This window comes from Emydura macquarii, unplaced genomic scaffold (assembly GCF_026122565.2).
Source record: "Emydura macquarii macquarii isolate MOO-44397 ecotype Brisbane River unplaced genomic scaffold, CSIRO-AGI_Emac_v2 contig_3530, whole genome shotgun sequence".
NCBI classification, from domain to species: domain Eukaryota; kingdom Metazoa; phylum Chordata; order Testudines; family Chelidae; genus Emydura; species Emydura macquarii.
This window is the reverse complement of record NW_027133667.1, coordinates 4,697,856-4,719,801: the sequence shown is the minus strand read 5'-3', so window position 1 is coordinate 4,719,801 and position 21,946 is coordinate 4,697,856. Positions and strand designations below refer to the sequence as shown.

General features: G+C 42.4%; 1 protein-coding gene across 3 annotated transcripts in view; it reads right to left on the bottom strand.

Moving 5' to 3' along the window:
- AGK (acylglycerol kinase) overlaps positions 1-21,946 on the bottom strand; it is a 48,337-nt gene that overhangs the window by 704 nt on the left and 25,687 nt on the right. For 2 of the 3 annotated variants that reach the window (XM_067536198.1, XM_067536199.1), the window contains exons 6-15: positions 21,231-21,323; positions 20,185-20,217; positions 18,102-18,196; positions 15,865-15,934; positions 14,962-15,041; positions 12,912-12,969; positions 11,372-11,519; positions 10,016-10,113; positions 7,439-7,509; positions 1,179-1,263 (exon numbers count right to left, since the gene is read on the bottom strand). In XM_067536198.1, the coding sequence (XP_067392299.1) occupies positions 1,179-1,263; positions 7,439-7,509; positions 10,016-10,113; positions 11,372-11,519; positions 12,912-12,969; positions 14,962-15,041; positions 15,865-15,934; positions 18,102-18,196; positions 20,185-20,217; positions 21,231-21,323 (831 nt within the window). The remainder of the gene's footprint in view (positions 1-1,178; positions 1,264-7,438; positions 7,510-10,015; positions 10,114-11,371; positions 11,520-12,911; positions 12,970-14,961; positions 15,042-15,864; positions 15,935-18,101; positions 18,197-20,184; positions 20,218-21,230; positions 21,324-21,946) is intronic. The other variant, XM_067536201.1, reaches the window with a different exon arrangement.

The window sequence follows — 21,946 nt, the reverse complement described above, 5'->3', positions numbered from 1 at the left end:
TAGTTCGTTGCTGGGTTTTAGCCAAGCTGATGCCCTCTGCCTTTCAGCCTGTTTAGTCTTACCAGTACATAGGAAGCTGTTACTGGCTGCACATAACATATTAACCAACTGCCAGGTAAAATGTTACTTCCTTAGTAACTAATTGGCAATTTGGCAGTAATTAAATGCTAGATCTCTTTAATGATCTGCATTGTTTAGATTTAAGGATTCTTTGCCCTTGGAATTAGAAGTTACAGCTGGGCTGAGTTTTCTGGACTTGCAGTGGAGTCAGTGTTTGTATAAATGCTACCTCACAAATACCTCTTTGTATTTTTTAATTGTATTCACCCACACCCCTAACAATCAGTAGGCACAGCTCTTTACTATCACACTGACAAGCAGGCACAGAGATGTGAAGTGGCTAACTTTGAGGTTGGAAAAAAAATTAAAGTGATTTTCTTGGTTCAAAACAATCCCACTCCCCCCTCTGTTTTTATACTGACACATACAAAATCACCAGTGATAAACACATTACTGCATTGATGGACTGGCATTAACTTTGTACATAAATCATGCACTTGCCTTCTGTTACTAAAGACCTCATCAGCAGTTAGGGAGTAAACCGAGTTTGTTTTGTTAACATACCTCCCATTTATGCACGACTGTATCCAGCCCCTAAGCCGACAGTTTTTGCCCAGATTTTCAAAGCCACAGATTGTGACGTTGTTGGAGCCATCTGAGAACTAGGATGCTGGCTAATGAAAACATTCATTATTCAGTCTGGTTGCCCAGGTGAGGACTTTACCAGAAGAGCAGAGTGCCAAAGATTCTCTCATCTCCTGGGAAGGGCCATCTTGCCAGGATATGGACCTCTTTCTCCCGGAGGCAGATTAGGTAATTTTTCTACTCTGCCCACACTGCACACGTGTTGACTTTTTGCTGGCTGGAAAGGAATGAGCTGCTTCTGGAGTTAGACCACACAGTTCTTACATTTGCCCGTAGACATCTAGAGTAGTGATCCCTGACTGGGGTTTAAATCGTGGGTCTCCTGGATCATCTTTCTCACTTGCTGCATTGGCAATGGCTTGCCTCATTCACAGTGAGGACACTATGACCACTTGTCAATCCTGGGAGTCGGGGTTTAACATGTCACACTAAGAAAAAAGTGACTCAGCTTTCCACAACTTCTGGCTTCTCACCTCTGGAAGCTGCAAGATGCATCTGCTGGCTTGGACGCACTGACTTCCTTCAGGACACAACTGAGGATCCCGCATCTTTTGACTTCTGTTCAAACCAAACAAGGAAAAAGAAAGATTAGCTTCCAACAAAAGCAACCATGATTAGGGGCACAAGTCATACAGGAGGGTGCTCGTTAATTTCATTTCCTCCTTTCAAAAGAAAGTATGACTGTCTTGGTGGCTGCAAGCATGAGGGACATTTAGTGCTCCCTGGATGTAGATATTGCTTCTCTGCCACACAACTCTCAAGGCACTTTTAGCATCCCCAGCTTAGTGATGCTCTGGGTTTTTCCTGAGCAGCTTCTGTCCACTGTGCCATCTTATAGGATGGGTTTGTGATGTCCACTTACATGCAAAAGCCACATCATTCCTGCAATGTATTGTTCCTGTCTGTCTTGTATAGCAGCAACCCTCCCAAAATTACTGAGGGCCTCCAAAAATGTTCAGTAAAGTTATGTGATTGAATACAGAAGCTAGAATCTGATGCACTAGGTTTCTTAAGCTAATGTTTGACAAAAGCTCCTCCAGTTTCATCACCAGCACAATGTAAAACAAAGATTGTTTTGTTAGTTTCACTCATCTTTGGAAGTACAAAACGCATTAGTTTTACCTATTCTAAATCAAATAGTCACTTTTGTAAATTTTATCAGTCTCTCTCACGAACATAAGAATGGCCAAAATGGGTCAGACCAATGGTCCATCTAGCCAGTATCCTGTCTGACAGTGGCCAATGCCAGATGCTTCAGAGGGAAAGAACAGAACACGTAATCAGCAGATGATCCATCCCATCGCCCATTCCCAGCTTCTGGCACACAGGGGCTAGGGACACTTCAGAACATGATTTTGCATCCTTGCCCCTCCTGGCTAATGGCCATTCAGGCACTTACCTACATGAATTTATCGAATTCTTTTTTGAACCCTATTATAGTCTTGGCCTTCACAACATCCTCTGGCAGAGTGCCACAGGTTGACTGCGTTGTGAGAAGAAATACTTCCTTTTGTTCATTTTAAACCTGATGCCTGTTTATTTAATCTGGTTCTTGTATTATGAGGAGTAAATAACACTTCCTTATTTACTTTCTCTACACCAGTCACAATTTTGTAGACCTCTATTATATACCCGCTTAGTCATCTCTTTTCCAAACTGAAAAGTCCCAGTCTTACTAATCTCTCCTCACATGGAAGCTGTTTCATACCCCTAATCATTTTTGTTGCCCTTTTCTGTACCTTTACCAGTTCCAATACATCTTTTTTGAGGTGGGGCAACCAGATCTGCATGCAGTATTCAAGATGTGGGCGTACCATGGATTTATAAAGAGGCAATATGATATTTTCTGCCTATTATCTAACCCTTTCCTAATGATTCCCAACATTGTTAGCTTTTTTGACTGCCGCTGCACATTAAGTGGATGTTTTCAGAGAACTATCCCCAGTGACTCCAAGATCTTTCTTGAGTGGTAACAAGTAATTTAGACCCCATCGTTTTATATGTATAGTTGTGATTATATTTTCCAATATGCATTACTTTGCATTTATCAACATTGAATTTCATCTGCCATTTTCTTGCCCAGTCACCCAGTTTTGTGAGATCCCTTTGTAACTTGCCACAGTCTGTTTTGGACTTAACTATCTTATAGTATTTTTTAAATCATCTGCAAATTTTGCCACCTCACTGTTTAGCCTTTTTTCCAGATCATTTATGAATATGTTGAATACTGATCCCAGTACAGACCCCTGTGGGCACCACTATTTACTACTTTCCATTCTGAAAACTGATCATTTATTCCTATCCTTTGTTTCCTATCTTTTTAACCAGTTACTGATCCAGGAGAGGAACTTTTTTCTTATCCCATGACTGCTTACTTTGCTTAAGAGCCTTTGGTGAGAGACCTTGTCAAAGGCTGTCTGAAAAGTACACTATATCCACTGGATCACCCTTGTCCAGATGCTTGACCCTCCCCGAAAGAATTTTAGTAGATTGGTGAGGCATGATTTCCCCTTTACAAAAACCATGTAGACTCTTCCCCAACAAATCATATTCATCTAGGTCTGATAATTCTATTCTTCACTATAGTTTCAACCAATTTGTCTAGAACTTAAATTAGGCTTACTGGCCTGTAACTGCAAGGATCACCACTGGAGACTTTTTAAAAAATTGGCATCAGATTAGCTATTCTCCAGGCATTTGGTACAGAAGCTGATTTAAATGATAGGTTACATACCACAGTTGTTAGTTCTGAAGGAACACAAATGTGAAATTGCAGAACTGTTGGGTGGATACCATCTGGTCCTGGTGACTTATTACTGATTAATTTATCAATTTGTTCCAAAACCTCCCCTACTAACACCTTAATCTGGGACAGTTCCTCGGAACTGTCCCCTAAAAAGAATGGCTCCGGTTTGGGAATCTCCCTCACAGTCTCAGCCGTGAATACTGATGCAAAGAATTCATTTAGTTTCTCTGTAATGGCCTTATCTTCCTTGCGTGCTCCTTTAAGCATCTTGATCATTCAGTGGCCCCACTGGTTGTTTAGCAGGCTTCCTGCTTCTGATGTACTTAAAAATATTTTTGCTGTTACTTTTGGTGTCTTTGGGCTAGCCGTTCTTCAAATTCTTTTTTGGCTCTCCTAATGATGTTTTTACACTTCACTTGCCAGAGTTTATGCTCCTTTCTATTTTCCTCAATAGGATTTAACTTGCACTTTTTAAAGGATGCCTTTTTGCCTATAACTGCTTCTTGTACTTTGTTGGTAGTTACATGACCTCCATTACCTTAGTATGTGAGCACCTGAACCTTTCATGTGTTTATGTGGTTACAGTGTATTTAGGCAAGTACTATCATCCCCACTGTACAGATGGGGAATGGAGGCACAGAGTGGCTAAGCATCTTGCTCAGGACATTTGTGGTAGAGCAGGGACACGAATCCAGGTCTCCCACTTCCCAGGCCAGCATTCTAGCCTCTGGATCAGTGGTTCTTAACCTTTCCAAACTACTGTACCCCTGAAGCCTGAGTCCCACCCCCATGGGGCTGAGGCATGTAACTTAGTTTCATGGCGCCCCTGTGGCTCCAGGCAATTGCCTTTCTTGCCACCCCCAATACCAGCTCTGCACTTGCGACCCCTCTAAACCCCCAGGTTGAGAAACACTGCTCTGGATCATCCTTCCCCTATAATTGGTAACATAATACTCTGATCCATTTGTATTGCTAATTTATCAAGGGTTAGATTCATCCCAATCCACAGAACCACCACAAGGTCTATGCATTCCTTAAGTCCCATTCACTTGTGCCACCTCTGGAGGGCTTCAGTGGCACACAGGCCTTTTGCTGTCCCTCTGTACTAGAGTGAATACCCCCAGGCTCCAAAAGAACTGATCGTTGTGTGCCCTTTTCTGTTCCCACATGCCGCAGACAGATCGGTAAACAGAATAAGATGTAATTGACAACGATATCCTGCTATATACTCAAAACTACAAACACAGAGGCAAAAGGCTACTCCCTGAATCACACCACCAGTTGGCCATACCTGCTGTTGCTGGAACATACCACAAGAGAACAATTATCCATCTATCTATCTGTTACCTAGTCTCCAGCAGTGGCCAATGCTGAACCATTATGAAGAACCCCAAACCGCACCATAACGCACAATAGTGTACAATGGAGAAATGCCTGCCTTACTCCACCTGGTAACCAAGCTCCTGGCCTTAGATGATGGCCCTCATAATGTTATACAGTGCTCAAGCTGGGGAGTGGGGCAGAAAATTAGTAGTGGTACATGGCATATCTCCTCTTTCCTCCCCCACACAGTAGCAGTTTGAAGTGGGGCTATGATGTAATCGCCTGTACTTCTCCACATCATCTTAAATATTGACTTCATCCTAGTTGCAGAAGCTTGTTATTCTGCACGTCTCAGATCTACAATCCTGGGACTCTTCAAAGCACATGGGATGACCTAAATCTCACTTTGCAATCTGATGCCACAGCCTCCAGCACTCCTTTTAGGTTCCAAAGCGTCCACTATAGACTTTGCCTTCAATCTCAACCCATCTTCCGGTTTTTCACATAGATTGCAGAGAGGGACACGCTATCAGTCCTGAGAGTCACCTCTATGCCTGAAGAAATACACTTCCACAAACACCTCCACCATAGCACCCTATCCAGGTAAAAAGGGACAAAACTCCTCTACACAAGATGATTACTCATAAATGCTTCCGAAGACCAGCTCCTTTGCTCTGGTGGCTGGCAGTAGGGACTCTGATGAAATGGCTTTGATGGTGCTGTTTTTTTTGAGAGCTTTGCCTTCAGGTGGCATTTTCAGTCCCTCCCAATGGCCTGGTCTGGTTCACCTCTGGCTTTTTTAAAATCAATCTTTTCTTTAGAGGGCTGAGCAGACCCTCTTCCTCTAGTCTCTCTTTTTTGATTTACCTACACAATTCTGGGACTAAATTAAAAAAGAGCTGTTAGATGCATGCAGCCAGCTGCGTGAGTTTACATCCCTCAGAGGCTTTCTGCATGAATGTGTAACTGCAGTCACAGAATTGAGGTATCACTGGTAACCACGTATCCAGTCCATCTGGGCAACAGTCTGTGTTGGGTATGTTGTTGACTCACTATGAATGGAAGATCCTTCTCTTTCTGAATTCTCATATATTCGCTCATACCTTCCTGGTGGTGAGATGTCCCACACAAGAGCACAGTCTCCTCTGTTTCCCTCTCCTGGTAAGGCAGATTTCTTTTGCTGCCGATGGTGACAGTGTCATAAACCTTCCCTTCTATAAAGTCTTTACAGCACAGATTCAAACTTAAAGTCAACGGGGCTACTGCAAATTACACTCAAAGGCCTGGTCTACACTGCCGGCGTCCTTAATGGGAGATATACAAGCTACGTACTGAAACTTGCATATCTCCTGTCGACTTACTAACGTTCCCTTATCACGGCACCGACAGGAAATGCCCTCCAGTCGACACAGCCTTACTCTTTTGGGGGTGACAGAGGGGGATTTATTGCATCGGCGGGAGAGCACTTCCGGGATCGATTGTGCAGGTCTCCACTGCCCACTCAATCGATCCTGCTGCATCAGTCCGTGGAGCACAATGCAGTGGCTGCAGCGTAGATATACCCAAAGCCACCTGATCAGTTATGTATTTCTAAGTCTGAAGAGGATATTCCCATTAAGGTAATGTGGAGTGCTCAAATAAGTTGCCTGCTACTGCTGTTAATATTGTAAACAAGATACAGATGTGCAGTAATCATGGGGCACCTAAAAGCTGCTTATGACATTTCCACACCTTTCCATCTGGCTTCACTAGAGGGGGCCCTAGGACTGGAAAACAGCAGCTGCAACCAAAAGACCAGCCTGCTGGAATAAGCAGAATCTGATATTGCAGGAGACTCCAGTCCACTTCAACAAGGAGTAGTAATGTGATAAGCTTGGTATTGAGAGTGCTTAGAGGAGGTAGGAAAAAAGCTCAGATCAGCATCCAGCACCTCCTAGTGGCTCATTTACAGAGTAGCAGAAATGAGCATATCACAGGAAAGCATCACAAGCAGGGAAAGGTGGTAAGTAAGGAGGTGAGAAGGCTTCAGAGCTCCTTCCATGTACCAGGCCCCCATGCCTGGATCCTCTGGTCTGCCCATGCTCTATTGGTTCAAGTCCCTTCTTACAATGCACTTCTTCCAAGAGGCCTTTTCAGCTGAGACCTCACTTCAGAGAAGTGTTAGCGAGCTAAGAGACTGAACATGTTTACCTCTCACCTTAAAAACTGAATCCTGCCACTAACAAAGGCATGTGCTAACCATCACTCGTGTTGTCTCCTTAATCTGCTATATCTGATCCCCCCACTGTCCATCTAAACTGCAAGATTTCTGGGACAGGGATGTTATTTTCTTGAAAGCACCTGGCATCTTGATGGTGTTATACCAATAATAATGGTCAGTCAGTATTGGGGGGAGGGTGCAGAAATCATAGAAGGTAGGGAGGAGAGCTCTAGCCACACATTGGCTTTTGCTTCCAAAACAAGAAAACAAACAAACCTGGATTTAAAAAAAAAAACAAAAAACCACACAACCCACAATCCTCAAAATATTCCCCACTTTTGTCCTCACCATCTCTTCCTGGAGGCTTTTGCAGCAGAAAAGCCACAGAAAAGCCAAGAAAACACAATCAGTTTTGTAACTCATCTAGAAAATCTGACATCCCATGGCAGCCTCCCTATACTCACCCCCTATTTATGAAGTCTCCTTTGCCGACTGTATCTGGTTCAATGCAAATATTCATGAAGTCTTCTGTGCGCTACAGAAAAAATTTAAAATTCAAACTGTTAGTGTTTCTGCAGCATCACACCCACCATACTGCAGTATGCGCTTGAAGCCTCCTTTAAGGAGATAGCCCATTTCCACATCCCAAACTGTCCCACAGAAAAGAGGATTGGTTTGTTTGTATTTTCTAAGGGATGAGAGGAAATTATTTTTTCCTGCCTTAAATGGTCAAGATCAGGTTAAACAGGATACCTAATATTTCCTTACCTACCATTTATTCTGTACCAACCACCACATCATATTATTTAACAAACATTAAATCAATTTTTATTATCAATTTACTGTTTATACCATTGTTTTCTTTTTGCATTCCATGCAACAACTAGGACAATGAAAGTAGGTTATTCAGTTTGACTTCAGTTCACAATAATTCCTAGTCAACGTCTTTCAGGCCTGGTCTACACTCGTGGCAAAATTCGGCAGCAGTCAACAGGAGATACACAAGCTACTATATGTACATAGATGGGAAATGCCCTCCTGTTGACACAGCGTTACAGTTTTTGTGGGGGTGGATTAATGCCGTCGACTTTCGGATCGATTGAGCAGGTCTCCACTGCCGCTCAATCGATCTTAAAGAACCAATCCGGCAGCGCCAACAGCAACGCCGTGAGTGAAGACATACCCTGAGGTTCTTATGCACTAGCACAATACTGCAACATTTGCCCAGCAACCACTACAAGAGGAAATGTTTATTCCTTTTTAAAAAAATAAAATTAAAAAAAAAATGATATCCACTGGAGTTAAAAATATGAACAACAGAAGCATCTCTTTTGGTCCTTAATTTTGTAAAAGCTTATTTGTAGAAAACATAGATTTGGGGTCAAAGTATATCTGACATTGACCCTTTAAATTCCTGGCTCAATAGATCTGTGATCTTGATTTCTCACTTGCTACATGCACTTACGCCAGGCCTATAGTAGGAATGTTTGCTCTTACAGTAATGTTGGTTAGGGATATGATGATTTTTTTTTTTTTTTTAAACACAACATTTCATTATGGCAAAAGCCCTAGTGCAGATTCAGCTAGACTGGCAAAGAAGTTCTTTTGCCAGTATAGTCTATTTCATCTGCAGAATTGGTATTAGCTACACTGAAAAAAGCACTTTTGCCAGTGTGAACTGAATCTTAACTAGGATTGGATGATATAGCTATACCTGCACAGCTAAACCAATCAACCCTATCTAGTGTAGATTAGGCCGGATTCTGAGGTGGGAGGGAGGAAGGAATGACTCATGTTACTCATCCGAGATGCCTATGGCTGATTAACAAGCTATGTGGTAGAATCCAAAGAAAAGTTTCTCTCCAGGCCTTTCAGGTTGGAGGGACCATGACCATTATATGTGGTTTCAGGGATGAGTGTAAAAGCATGGAGGACATAAGGGGATCCAGGTGGACGGGGAGAAGACACGATATGAAGATGCTTGTTTAATGGGGGTGAAGCTGCATTTCTATAAACTGTTTTGTTCTTCCAGCCACTCACTCAAAAGATGGCTAATTCATGCGACTGCACTGGTGACACGGTGGTGGCCACATGCCCCTCCTTGTTGACTAGTAAAGTGCCATTAGTGCTGCTGTTGCTGCACAGAAAGGCAAAAGTGAAGGGAAATGAAGAGGTGGCCACAGGGACCGGATTATGGTAATGGCACAGAGTTCTTCACTTTAGGTCACAGGTTCAAATCCAGTCCAGCTCAGTAGTGACCAAAGCTATGAGTTGGATGCTCTCAGTCCAGTTCCTAGTGTACAGGTATGCAACCCCATGACAGCTTGTAGACATGTTGGCAGCCTGTATCTAGTCCTAGAAACAAAGGGCTTTGATCAGTCCAGACATTTCCATCAGAACTAAAGACTTAAATCAACCCAGGAATCTTTGCTGTGATTTCATTGCTGTGAAACATGGACTCCAGCCAGAGATGGTGTTGGGGTACTTGAAATAAACAGCCACATAGTGTGCCAAGGAGGCTCTCGCAGGGAGTGTAATTTGCCTCTCTTCCCCCCCCCCCCAAATAAATAAATAAAAATGACCAGCTCCTATCCTCTTGAGTTTAAAATGGCCACCGTCCTTGTTTCAGTGCCAACATTTCGGAGTCCTTCACTCTGCAGTTGGCAGGAGGATAGGGCCAACACTCCAGGCACACATCCAGGTTTATTGCTTCATTTCAGCATCAGTAAATAATATCTCCACTTTCCCATGGGGCAAGGAGAGGAGGTGCCTATCCCCTGCCAGGAAAGCTTTAGGATTTAATTTGGTTAGTGAAAACTTCCTGGTACACACACTGCCTTCTCTGCCCCAATCTGGATTCTGCAATCCAGTCTTGCAGGAGCCCCACAATCTTTACAATGACCCTTAAAACTGGCCCTCTCCGATTCTCCTGCAGGCCCGTACTCAAAAAGACAGTTTACTCTGCATAGCTATGAAGATGGGAGTTCAGCAAGGAAGGAGAGCTCTTCATGGAAATGGATTTATTTAGACTGTACTCTTACTGTCAGGTCAAGCTGCCTGTTCTGAGTCGTGATGGAGAGTTCAAGAGTGGACAGCTGCATTTCTTCCCAGGCCTCTTGGGTCGCCTCCTGGGGGATTTCTAAGAATCCAGAAAGGAAGAGACCATTAGTCAGAAAGTGAATTACACAGACCAGCATTCCACTGCTGTGAAATATGAAAGACCAGTGCCAGCTAAAACTGCTCTGTCCCATTATTTCCATAGGCTTTGTTTCCTTCAAATTTAAAAAGTGACAGAGAAGGGAAGCTGTGGGGGCTAAGGCTGGAAAGTAAAGTTCACCCACTAGCAGCTCAAAATACTATTTACACTGCACAAAAGCTTTAACAGCAGTCCCTAGTCACCCCAGATTGGCAGGTCTCTTGGGTTTACAGAACAGGAGCACTTAGGAATCTATTAAAGGGATGTAGCCTCTACTCCAACAAAACCCAAAAGCTGTGACATTTAAGATGCTGTGCTAATGTTTATTTCCCATAGACAACCTCTCCCTTTCCCTGCAACAGCCTACACTCACCATTTAGTCCTGCTTTTAGCTCATCCCTACGTTTGTAGGGTTTCTGGCCAGGAAGAACTGGATGGGAGTTAGAAGCCCATCAAAATCAGTGGAGCATGCAAGGCACTTCCCTCAGGGGCTGAACATGCCGCACTCGTGACACTCCCTCCCCCTACTGGCCCAGGGACTAAGTGGCAAGAACTCTAACTCGGTTCTCCTACAGGGCAGGGCAGCAGGCCAAATCTAGGATATCAAGATGGTCCAAACCTCACTATTTCAATGAGCGTTTCTCAGTCCTGTCGGTACTTGCTCTCCACCCAACCAACAAAAATATGCTTCCTCTGAGACTGCCATGGAGGGATGCAGGGACTGCTAGAAAGTGGCCTCACTATCGCCAGAAGTGCCTGTACATTGCCTCCACAAAGTGCTTGACATCTGTCTACTTGGGCATTTGTACCATGTTCCTGACCACTGTGTCTGAGCACTTGCTGGCCCAGCTAATAGCTCAAGTTCTTGTTGTATGTATTGTTTGCTAGGAGAGGGTCAGAGCTTAGAAAGTGCTTTTCTGTCCCTTTTTTGAATGCCACTATTTCCAAGCTAGCAATAACCACAAAGGTAGCGTCCACGCAACCAGCTTGACAGGGCTTTTGGGATGGCAGACACAGTGAAAAAGTATGGAAACCAGAAATAAAACCTGGACAGTGATTACATGCTGCAGTGGAATCCAAGGATAAATGTGCACACAGACAGGATCCACTCCAGTGGTTTCTCTGTGAAACAGCCTTATTGGATGTTGCACTGCTGAATAAAGCCCATCTCGGAGTCTATGCCTCCACACATGCTGCTTACCCTTCTGAGGTGACGCCCAGTACAGTGAAAGCCTTCTGTAAATCCTCACATACAAAGGGGGTCTGGATAGCTTCTCTTCCGGCTCCTCAGGGGGTCTCTTGGTTGGGCCCAAATACGTAAGGGAAGCTTGATGTTTCTGAGGCCATTCCTTGGATTTACCCAAAAAGGAGGAAGAAAAATGGCCTTCTGATGAGCAACCATCTGCTTATTCTGTGTGAGAGAGTGGGAGGTGACAGCTACATTCCCTTCACAGCCTGATGATCCCACCCCCCATAGCCCACTTTAAAGTTCTCCAACCTTCATATGCCCATATGGGAGCTGACATTCTCCCAGCTGGGGAGGATTACACAAGACTCCAGAGCCTATTCAGCTAGTCCTCCCTGGCAGAGCCATGAGGCGTATTTCCTCCCCAGCAGAGGCTGAGTGTGTGCTGCCTCTGCTGCAGGAGCATGAGAGAAAGAGATTTGGACTAGAAATCAGGTTCTCCTGCATGGCCACATACAGAACTAACTGGAGGGTCACCGATGCAGCTACAGTAACTTTATAAAGCATTCGAGAGGCAAAGCGCTAACATACAGCGCACTGTTACCCACCGATATTTCTGATTCTAATGCCAGAACTTTAAAAGCTAAAATAAAGCATTAGCTACTCAAATACTGCTAATGGCTAAAACTGGGGACACCATTTACTTCCTTTTCAAACTAACTTCTGAAAGACTAAATACATAGCCAGAGGGCCTTCAGGGAGAATAAATGATGCCAACAGCTGGTTTGGTATTGAAATTAACACGACAGAAATTCAGCTGACAGCCCACATGCACAAGGTACATCTGTTCTTTGCACAGGACAATGATTAGGATCGTCAGCCAAAAAGTTACAAGCTTGTTTTGGATCATGCAACTCACAATATAGAGCCCCTTCCCCTACCTCTGAGCAGGTTGAAAATTCCATTGTAGCGCTTGGTCACATTAATAGATTTTAAGCTTCATATAGTTCCTTAAAGCATCTGAGAACTTTAAACTGAGATATAAGCAATTAACCTTCATGTTCAATTTATCACACCTAGAAGCCTCTGTCTGATTATCAACACTCATATGCAGTCTAATTAGAGACATTTTTAATGTCAGATGAATAAATCAGAGTGAAACAGTACCATAAGGAAGACTGAAGACAACTGTGGAAAGGTGATCGAGCACCCTCTAATGGTTATCAGCTGCACCATAGCCTCTCTCTAGCTTCAAAAGTGGTTAATAGCACCCTCTAGTGACTTTGAACATAGTTTGAAATTCAGACAAGGAATTTTACAGTGTGTTTTCCCAGTTTAGTAAGAAATAACACCCCAAGCTCCACAATTAATGCTGTATGTTTTTCTAGCTATGTAAATGAGCTGAACTTCTTTCTCAGTTTATGTTGTTACTGGAACTCCTCAATGTAATTATAATGTGTGGAATATTGCTCTACATATAATGCACACTGTCTCTTTCGCCCTTGTTAGGTATACTTTGCTTTTTTTGTTATCGAGTTATGCAATAATACTTTACCTTCAGTGTATTGAAAAAGTGAGCTGCTTTGGTTTTCAGAGGCCCAAGGTACCAGTATCTGAAAAAAATGGAGGCAGCATTCATGAGAAAACTCAGGGTGCATTGGGGTAAAATAAATTATATCTTGATGCAACACACGCCAAATTACATACACTTGCTTGTCACTGAAGTTTATCCTTGTGCACTTGAACTTCAATATACAACGAAAATGACGTCTACATCACAAGATGTTTAGCTCCCACAACATAATAGCAGCAATAGGTAATCATTAGCACTTTTAATCCATTAATCTCTAAGTGCTCTGTGAAAGAGTATCACTATCATATTACAGAAGGGGGAACTGCAGCACAGAGAAGTGATGTGGCTTGCCCAACATTACATATCAAGTCAGTGGCAAATCAGGACTAGACTTGTGTATCAAGTCCCATGTGCTATTGCTGAGTTATACAGATCAGGAAAATGCAGTACAAAACCTGCATTGCAAGTAGCCCCAGGCTTTTACTATTTATCTGACAATTCATAATGACAGGTTCCCAACAGCTGGCGGGATGCATCTCAGCAGGCTGCATGAAAGGATGGGACGGAGAAAGTGAAATTCATGGCTTGAGAATTAAAGGAATGGATGCTACTGATGTTCACTTGCCTGAAAGTGCTCTCAGACCAAGTAAGTATTTAAATAATAAAACTACAGTTACCATAAAGTACTGGATGATATTTAAATGACATGCCCAGAAGGTCAACATAGCACATGAACTCCAAGAGCTTTGGGGAGTAGGAGACCCAAACTATAAAGGCTTCTATAAAGCCTCAACCAGGATCCTGCCAACACTGTTACTACCAAACCACTGACTTGTCTGTCTACTAACCCCCTCCAACATGACCAGCACCACACAAGACCATGGACAACATCATGGTGGTCCCACGGGATAGTGTCTAGACTGGAAATGAGGGATAACCATCAGGCAGTCCACAGACGTCCCTGGAGCCAGTTACTACTCTTATGGTCCTTTCCCTGCTGAACTTGTGGCTAACTCCACCTGTGCCATGCCTTAGCTGGTGTCCTCCCTTTTATCTACTCACTGTGCCTCCGGTACAATATGGAGTCTGAGGAAGACCAAATCCTGCAGAAGGAGATCACTGCAGGGGAAAGATCGGGGGGTGGCAAAGTGTCACAATGAGTGAAGACATGGGAGTCTAGCCACAGGCAGGAAGGCTAGTGGGTGTTTACGGGAGAAGAGAATGCATCCCATTAGCTATTGGCCATGGGAAACTTGGGGCTACATCTAAGAGGCACTCCTGTCACACAGTGGCAAGCACCTCAGTACCATCACCAACTGCTGAATCCTCCCATCCCCCTAGTGACGAGCACTCTGATCTAAGTCAGGTCTTGTCACCCCATTTGCTAACTTCCTACTCTTCATTTGCTGACTGAGATGGTTCATTTATGAACTACTACATCCCTTTGCTTCCCAGGCACTCAACAGGTATGGTTTAGCTCAATGCTATTCCCCCTCAATAGCCTGGAAAACAAGCTGCTTCAGCCATGCTGTGTCTTCATCATGCACGTAGGGCATTTTGATTGCAGACAGTTATGCATGAAATGTTCATTTGGAGTGAAATCAGTATTTATTAGTTTAGGGATCAGAAAAAACAGTCTTTGCTGGAGTTGAATTACAGACAGAGAGTGTGTGTTTGGTTTCATCAGTCCCAAGGGAAAACAATGTACAATTACTTCTTTCAGACTGTACTCATGAAAAAGCTTTTTCCATTGGCTTTGTCTGTGAAAGAACTTCCAGAATTGGACATAACAGGGCAAGTGTGAAGTTAATATTTGCAAAATCAGGTCAGCAGAAAGTAAAATGCCAAATGCAGATAGAAGGGAATATTTAAATGTCTTACATTTTATCACTGTAAAATGCTATGGAACAGGTCTAGGTTTGTCCTCTATTGGAGTAAAAGCTCATAAGGACCTTACAGCAAGAGTTAGGATGGGGAATATCAAGGGATATTAAAAAAAGGCACAGCTACAAAACACACACTATTTTTTTACTTGCTAACTTTAACTCCTGCATCTCTGTAGGATCCCCATCTTAATCCAGTCACTGCAAACACAGGCTGTTCCTTCTCTCCCTGCAAAACAAAACAAAAACAAAAGAAAAACAAAGAATGCACATTTACATTGTTTTATGGTTGCAAAAAGAGTGATTCAACTAATAACCAATCCCAGAGGTGAAATTTCATAGCAAGGGTGTCCTATAACCGACAGCAAGAAGGGCTGAAAAAAGCTCAAGTGGTACATTCTGTCTGCTCCAACAGAGGAAATCATAGCTGAAGGTTTCCAAGGTGCCAGTGGTTGGCTTCGACTGCACATCCAGCAAGGACCATTTCAGTTTGTGGATGCCAGTAGCCCAAAGCAAGGAGTGCACAATGCACTAAGCAATGGCTGCAGAGACAGCTGTTTGCCAACAGAACAGATACAACAGAAAAAGGAGGTGCTCAAAAAAGATGACAGGCGTAGTCAGAGGTTTTTCAGTTTCAGATTTTCCAGGATGGCAGTATCTACACAATATGTATTTTAAATCAATTCAGACAGCTATTATTATCCCATTCCTCCAGAAATACCAGTATTTGCAATTTATGCATTCATCAAGAACTTTCAGCCACTCAACATTTGTAAACATTCAAACATCCCACTTTATTGTCTGCAATCCATTAGGAGGTGAAATGAAAGGATTTCCACTATAATGGCTAATGTCATAAGCACAAAGTCATGACATCACTGATTGGAGGGGGAGCATTCTGGTTTAAAAATTATCTAATAGGATGCCCCAAACTACAGAGAATGGAAGGGCCAGAAGTGCATGAGAAATAAACAGAAAAGCCTTAAGAATACTGTTTCAACCTAAAGCTGTGAGTGGAGAGTGCCATCTAAAAGAGGGGTGTTTTTTTTTACCTTGATCTGCAGTACATCAAGTGGAACTGTCTCTCCCTTCAGAATGGCCAATGTAGCATCAGCGATGTGTCTAAAACAAAAAAAAGCCAGAAGGGCACAGAAAGTAGTGTGGGTTTTTAAACTATTAATGTATATTACAGTAGCATCTAGAGACCAATCAAGGTAAAAGCCCCACTGTGCTAGGCACTGCACAAACACACAGTAAGACAGTCTCAGCCCCAAAGATCTTAGAATCTAAATAGTGTGTCATTTTCTTATGGGATGAGACGCAAAAGGAGTCAGCAGTAATGGGTGATAAAAGCCAGAGTAACTTTCTCAGAGAGGTTCATCATCCAATTATTCTGGAGACGCATGCACCTACTATATTCCCTACCTCTTTTCTATTGGCAAGCAGAGAATGTGCAGGGAGCTGTACATAGGACTGATCTCAGTCTAAATACAACTGCATATTAGTGCTGCTCTTGCAGTATATCAATGCATTTATCTGGGCAAGGAAGCACAATAACTATTTCCCTGCACAAGACAAAATTCTGTCTTAGATTTTGTTGATATTGAAGGTAAGACAGTGACTTTTGATAAAATATGGGAGAGATTTAAAAATATTGTTTCTCATGGATGGTATAAAATGATGCAGGGATTCAATGTACATGGTGATACTAAATTAATCTATTTTATGCCCTTTTAGCCTTATATTGTGCCCATTATCATCACGCATCTTAACTCAGCCTTCATGCTGCTGTTTCTGGTTGCTACTCATCCTGGTTGCTACTCATCCCCCAGAGTAAATTGTAACCCATGACACATAGCCTCAAAACTTTTGTCAACAAACTGTTTAAGATTTGTACACAGAGCCTGTTAAACACCTGTTAAGGTATGTATTCTCCTTTAGTCACCAAGACAGACTTAAGTTCAAGGTTGTGCACATTTCCTGTAACAGCTGCATATATAAAAAACACTTCAGGTCAATCCAATATCCACTGAAGTCAATAGGAGCTTTTCCTTTGGCTTCAGTGGGCCTTGAATCAGTCCCTTAAAGCAGAAGGAGGAACCTTTTTGTCTATTCCTCGCTCTTTATGGCTTTTAAACTCAGAATCAAAGGCCAGTAAGCAAAGGAGGAACTAATATCCAATTATTTAAAAGGTTACTATTCGTTGTTTTTATGTCTGCACACAGGTTCTGTAACTAACATGGGCTGTTCAGCAGCTCCTTGACAAACTCTTTTCAACTCCACCAATATATTGTGGTCCTCACCTATTGAATTTATTGTCAACGGACAATAAGATCTCTCAATTCAAATGGCTTCTTCAAAGCCCAAAACAAATTATTTTTATCCTACTGTTGATTAGAGTATTGTCCATCTTGTTGAGCTGCAAAGCACACTGGGAGTTTTAATGATGGATCAGATGTTATACCAGTTTGGCTTGTGGGCACCGTGTATGACAGATACCAGCAAAGCTTCCATAAAGCAGAATGCTAATGAGTTAGTGACAGAGTGAACAGAGCTAAAAGTGAAGGGAATAACGCCATTATTATGGGAGAAATTGGAAGGTAGAAAAATGTGGGGAGAGGAAGAAAAAGTTTGTTGATTAAAAAAATTAAGACAAATAAATAAATGTATGTTTAACATAGCGAAACATAATGGAAATATAGTCACTGCCTGATCCCATCAGATCCATGGTCTGTTTTGTCCACTATCCTATCTCTTGGTGACCAGATGCTTCAGAGGAAAGCATAAAAAGCCTTGCAGTAGGCATTTATGGATTATACTGTGCTATATACTGGGGAAGTTTCTTCCCCGCACCTATTAGGCAAATACTGACATACACTGAAGTGGGAGAACTTGTATTCTTTCAAAAACCCTTGGGTTGTTTTGTCTAATGTCTCTCTGGCTAGTCTTATTATCTATATAAATGCCCAATCCTTGTTTGAATCCTGCGAGGCTCTTGGCTTTAAGGGTATCTTGAGGCTGGGAGTTCCACAGGATAAACTGTGCATCCTAAGGAAAAAATATTGCCTTCCATGACTCTTAAATTTGCCTTTAAATTTCATTGACTCATGTGCTCATTCAACTTCCCAATGAACTGTCAGGCCCTTACGACCACCAATTACTGTGTAACTCAGAGGGAAGGGAGGAAAGATAATAAAAGAAAAGGCTGAAAAATCCAAACTACCAAGCGGCACTTCCCCCTCAAAAATGAAAAGCAAACCTCCCCTCCCTCTCACATGCAAAAACTTACTGGACTTGGTTCAAACTTTCACGATAAAGAGTTTGGCTCAGGGTACTGGTCTTTCCAAGAGGAATGAATCCAATAGGAATCTTACTGAAAGTAGCCTGGAAACATGAGGAAAGTAAATTCACATTTGCATCAGCTGAACTAAGCTTCCTTGTGGACAGCAGAGCTGTGTCTGATATTCTACCCTTGTGGTAGTAAGCAGTCAGGCACTTCCTCAAACGAGACTAACACACGACTCAGAACATGGCATCGGAATCTCTGAACCCACCAGTGCCAACTGGCTACGAAGGAGCTTTCTGTAATCATTAGGAGCATTATTACACATAGGTTGGCAGATAGAATCCATACATTAGTTAGTGTATATCAGCAATCTGCCATCTTTCTGCAACTGAAGGTGGCACCTGAAGCACTGATGCACTACATTTCATTTATCTTTGCAGAAACCCTCTTGACAGAGAAAACTTGCATGACAGATATTTCTTCAACAAAAATGTATGAACTGATACTGCAGAGGCTTTGATTGTGGAAGTCACTACCTATATTGTTTTCTGTCCAATGGGGCAATAAAGGCCCTGTTGCTGGAGCAAGTTAGTACACACCATCACATCACAATAAACTGTGTTCCTTGAAGTGTGTAAGCAAAACCATGTAAACGACAGTATATCACAATCAACTCCCTCTCTGCTGGGTACTGAAGCTTGCAGCACCGTGACACTGCAACTCCACATCAGCTAAACTGTATCCCTTTGCCATTACTTTTACCTGCTATCCCCTCACTTGGAAGCCCTTGCACGGCCTAGTACCTTCCTCTCACTCTATCCAGTGTCATTTTATAGCTTGTAATACTGGCTCTTTGAAGGCCTACTGTTCCTGCTTTGCCTTCCCACTTTACTAAAGAGGGCATCTCTTTAGCACTTCTATAAGCAGAAGTGTTGTTAAGACACACTCCATACACAAAGCAAAGGCAAAGCACAAGCAGGTAGGCAGATTTGCAGGAAACCATTACCTCTAGCATGTGGACTGACATGCAAAATCTGTAGAGGCAAAATCTGTGGGGTAGGAGAATTCACTGGCCTATGAAATGGAGAGTGAGATCTGATTATGCTACAATGAACTCTCTCTCCCTGCTGAATAATGCAGTATGCAGAATATTCTGGGCTACAACAAATTAGCATAAGCGGCATCACAACGCACTATCTTCCAATGTGCTGTCAAAAGCGCAAAGTAAACAAATGGAGAAAACAGAATAGTCATTCCCCCCCCCCACACACACTCTCTTTCAGTTATAGGGAACATATGGGTCAACTGTAGCAATAGTAAGTACAAAAAATTGAAGCGAAAAGTATGTTGTCGTCCATTTTTTAAGTTGACAATGTTCATTACTGGCTTGTTGCAAAGTTTAAATATAAAATTTTTGTCTGGTCATATTCAGATAAAGTAATTGTGTAAACAGGCATAATTCTAATTGCCAAGATGTCATCAGATCCTTGTCTGGATCATTTCATTGCCTTTTGGCCAGGGTTCTGCCAAGAGGTTTTCAGAGCACTGCTCACCTGCTTTATTAATTAGCAGTGTCCCATCCCTGGTTTTTAAAAATCACTTCCAGTGGAAATACTCTAGTATGAGCCCTTAAAATTTGCAGTCTGCAACCGTTTACATAAGTAGAAAGTCACTGCTTGAATACTGACATTAAGTGATCATAAAAGGAGCAGGAGCACAGCCACACCGAATTCAGTTTTAAGTTGCAAATACAGAAAATCGCTTGTAGATTTTTCCCCAGTCTTTTGCCAAACAAAAAACTAGACACAACTGGGCCACAGGCTTTTGAAAGCTTTGTGTCTGGCTTCTGCACATTCCCTGCCCTGCTACTGGAAGCCCCAAAACAGTTTGGACGGGGAGCCATTCCACTCACTGAAAAAGGGAAAGAGAAAGAAAGTGGGCAAAACTCCAAGATACTAGCATGGCTGACTTATTAAACAGCAAGTTGGCCTTGGATTATCTGCAGGCGTTCACTTAGGCCAGGTGGCTCAACTGGATGCCTGGGATATTCCCTTCAGATACTAATAAAAAAAATCCAAACCCTCACCTCATCTGCTCTGCGGAGGAATCCTGTTATGACCTGAAAGATAGTGAAAATATTTGGCTTTTGGATTCTTTTGTGCAGTTACAGTAGAAACTATGAAATGCATACATCTGCTGTTCAGAATAGATGCACTTTTATGAGGCCTCCAATGTTTTATGGAGGGTGCTGTAGTTTCTTACACAGAAAAGTGTGCATTTTTTGTACGTCAGGGAGAAAAATGGCAGGGTTTTGAATGTACAATCACTGAGTGAAGTCAGCATATGCCTTTAAAGATGCACAGAACCAGATGTTTGTGCACATGTTATGATGACACTCAGTGTGCACTTAACACATGATTTTAAGGCCAGAAGGGACTATAATTAGATCATCTAGTCTGACCTCCTGTGTAACACAGGCCATACATTTTCAACCCATTACTCCTGTATTAAGCTCAATAACAACTTGTGTTTGACTAAAACATCTCTTCCAGAAAGGCATCCTGTCTTGATCTGATGACATGAAGAGATGGAGACTCTGCTACTTCCTTTGGTAATTTGCTCCAGTGGTTAATCACCCACATAATATGAAATTACTGCACACAAACAGCACCTTATTTTGAATCCTTTGTAACGGTTTAAACACTCTTTGACTATGTCCTTTTCGCCCTGGGCAAAGCACATATCCCTTGCTGAGGGCTATAAACATGCTATGGATTAACTTTGACAATGAAACCACTTGAGAGTTACCGGGCCAAAAAAAAAAAAAAAAAAAAAAAAAAAAAAAAATCAGAAAATGCTTTCCCAAGCAACTGCTTTTCACAGGAGCATAAAAAAAACTCTGTAAAAGGACACCCCCCACCACACTCCCATCACTTCTGAGTTAAGACTAGTCTGCGGATATTCTATACACAAACCAGAAAGTTATGTCTGAAAACTGAGGTTTTGGAATGAACATGTCTCAAATCAGAACTAGAGTATTCTGCAATTAAGCTACACAACCCTCCATCTTTCTATCCCCAATATGGTATTGAGACTTTTTATATACAAGCCAGGTGAAAGCTCCTATAGTACCTCCTGTACAGTTCCATCCCCTCCTGCAATAATGATCAGGTCTGTATTTTCCATCAACTCCAGCAGCTTCTTTGCTTGTCCTTCGTAATCTGTCTGAGATACCAACAGAGACCAAGGGTCAGAAACTCAGTTTACCATGCCTATGGTCGCATGTCCACAGAGAAGTTTGTGATGCATACCATTTGCTCTACTGTTGGTCTCATCAAAACATTACACACACGCTACACTACATGTACAGAAATCACTTCACTGATGAGTAAAACAAGTCTCCTCTTTCACAGGAACTACACAACAGGAACAAGTTCACGTGCCACAGTGAACCTAGATAGATGTATTTAGAATATAGCTGTATTCAACTAAAACTGCATGGAGAACTAAGATTGATTGCCTGTAGTCTAAAAAGAATTTAAACACAAACATCGGGATTTTTACTCCTTGCAAAAGAAAATGTCACAGGATCTTTAATGGCCAGAAGTGCTAAGGACTGTGGTTTTGTCTCCTGCAAAAGGGCAGCGCATCCAGAATAGTGCCTCTTACCATGATGGCAAAGTGGTTCAGTGTTGACCAAGAAAGTACAATGCCGCCTTCTGAACCACAAACTCTACTTCCTGCAGCACCTGTAGTGGTCTCACATCCAAATACTGGCCCAGTCACACTCTGCTCAACTTGTGAAATCTAAAGCAGCACAGCTGCAGTTTGACAAGAGACTCATAAAA